Source organism: Bison bison, unplaced genomic scaffold, assembly GCF_000754665.1.
Source record: "Bison bison bison isolate TAMUID 2011002044 unplaced genomic scaffold, Bison_UMD1.0 scf7180017864368, whole genome shotgun sequence".
Taxonomy (NCBI): Eukaryota; Metazoa; Chordata; class Mammalia; order Artiodactyla; family Bovidae; genus Bison; species Bison bison.
The window spans coordinates 1,365,323-1,367,563 of record NW_011494940.1 but is presented as its reverse complement, the minus strand read 5'-3'; the positions used below and the strand labels follow the sequence as shown (position 1 = coordinate 1,367,563).

The 2,241-nt window shown below is 60.0% G+C and overlaps 1 protein-coding gene across 1 annotated transcript in view; it reads left to right on the top strand.

Moving 5' to 3' along the window:
- Positions 1 to 798, top strand: part of VSX2 (visual system homeobox 2) — a 19,915-nt gene extending 19,117 nt beyond the window's left edge. The window contains exon 5 of the mRNA XM_010855753.1: positions 473 to 798. Coding sequence (XP_010854055.1) covers positions 473 to 798 — 326 coding nt within the window. The remainder of the gene's footprint in view (positions 1 to 472) is intronic.
- The last annotated feature ends 1,443 nt before the right edge of the window (positions 799 to 2,241 follow it).

Here is a 2,241-nt window from a genome sequence, read left to right as displayed (position 1 = left end):
GGTGGCTATTGCCCCAGGGGATGTATCCTATTCCCTTGCCAGAGCTGGGGTTGTGGCGAACAAAATCGCCCCTCTTGGGGGCCCTGAGGTCCCTTTGGCCACCATTCTGGCTTTGCCCAAAGGACTTCTTCCCCCTAAATCTCCCCACCTGCCAGTTTGTCTGGGGTTCGGAGATCTGGAATCCCAGAGGGAGGGCGGGGGAAGCAAGTGCTATGCTGGTGAAGGGACAGACAGGATCCCCGGGGTGGGGGTGCCAGGAGCCCAGGGACGTGGCTCGGAGGAGCCCTCTGCCGGGCCTGGTGGTCCGCCGCAGCCTCCGCCCCCACCCCTGGGACGCACGTGACAGCGGTGTGTGTAGTAAGGCTTTCTGCTCGTCCTTAATTCTGGCCTCTCTCTATCTTTGCCGTTTTTTCAGTTCAAGATGGCTTTCCCAGGCGCTTTTCTAAACCCGAATACCAACAATTCTTTTTAGGGATGCACAAAAAGTCGCTGGAGGCGGCAGCCGAGTCAGGGAGGAAGCCCGAGGCGGAGCGCCAGGCGCTGCCCAAGCTCGACAAGACGGAGCCGGAGGAGCGGGGTACCGAGCCCCCCGCTGCCATGTCCCAGGAGGAACTGAGGGAAAACAGCATCGCCGCGCTCCGAGCCAGAGCGCAGGAGCACAGCACCAAGGTGCTGGGGACTGTGTCCGGCCCCGACGGCCTGGTCCGCGGCGCCGAGGAGCCGGAGCGAGAGGAGGCCGCGGACGAAGACAGGCCGGCGGAGAGGCTGAGTCCAGCGCGGCTCGAGGACGTGGCTTAGGCCAAGGGTGCGCGCAGACGCTGGAGCCCCAGGACTCTGCTCTCCTCGGGGGCCTGTGGTGTTGCGAGGTGTTCTCCCAGGCGAGGCCCGGGCCCCGCAGGCCCTCCGTGCACCACCCCCCGGGTGACTCCAGGCACAACTCAGTTGTGGCTGAGGCTTTGGGCCACGCTGGGACATCCCTACCTAGTTCTGACCTGTCCAGCACCTTCCTCATCCTCACAGCCCTGTCTCAGAAGCCTTCCTGCTGCCCCAGACCACCCCCTAAGGCTGCTTCCACTCAGTTCTTCGGCTACTCTCACTGTCTGAATCCACCTCTGGTCTCTTGCTCCAAAGCGCCCTCCTTCCCAGCTCTGTAGCCACCGGTGGATTCTGTTCTGCCTAGACCCAAAGCCCTCAGCTGCAAATACTGCCACCGCGGCCCCGGGGATGGAGAACCTGCTCTCCACTCTGGTGTCCGGAGCACCTCAGCCCCCCAGCAGAACTCTCCTCCCCCTTCCGCAGTGTGGGTGTCCTGCCAGCCACCGGGCACCTTTGCCCGCCCCCACCACTGGGGCCACAGTATATAATTCCAGATTATACTTGGAAAGCCTCGGCCTTGGGCCCCTCGGCCAGCCTTCATGTCATGCCCTTCAGAGTCAGCGTTGGGAACCCGCCCTCCACACCCATCCTGTCCCACTGTTCCTCCCCGCAAAGATGCCAGTGTCACAGGGGGGTGGTGTACAATACCTGCAGTGAGGCCAGGGCGGGCCCTGCAGCGAAAGGGCACCTCTCACAGGTGCTGTAGCTACTGCCCCTTTGGGAAGCCAAATCCTCCAGCCGGGACCCTTGGGTATGTGTTCTGGAACATCCTGACCTCTGATACCCTGCCTGTGACCCTGACTTGCTGTGCAAGGCATCCTTCCCCTAGAGCTTCTTGCAAATTACTGGCTTGCTTGAGCCCTGCCTTGGAGCCACCCAATCCAGCTGTAAAATGAACACACAGGAAACCACACATCTTGACTCAACTTATCCAGGTCATTCCTGGAGTGGGCCTGGGGCTATAAATAGGCATCATGAGTTGATCACAAGAAGGGCTTGAGAAAAGCTGAAAGGAGAGTAGGGGAGGAGCCAGTGTTAGACCCAAACTATAGGCACACACACCTTCAGGCCAGCTGTGAGCTGTGGAGCGTGTTCTCTAGTCAGGCAGTGATGGTGCTGGAAGAGGGGACGGGGTTTCTTCCTGTCTGCTGATGGGACGACTCATCCATACTGATGGCGTCTTTGCAGCGGTCCCTTCCACCCCCAGGCCAGACACATGTCCCCCTCACTCCCATGGATTTTTCTCACCCACCTTTGCAGGGAATCCCTTGCAAGAGAAAGGCCTGAGACAGTGAGTTGGGATTTTAATTTCATATCAGAAGTTGATTTCTTATTCATTCCGTTCATGGACCTTTCCCCCAGTTC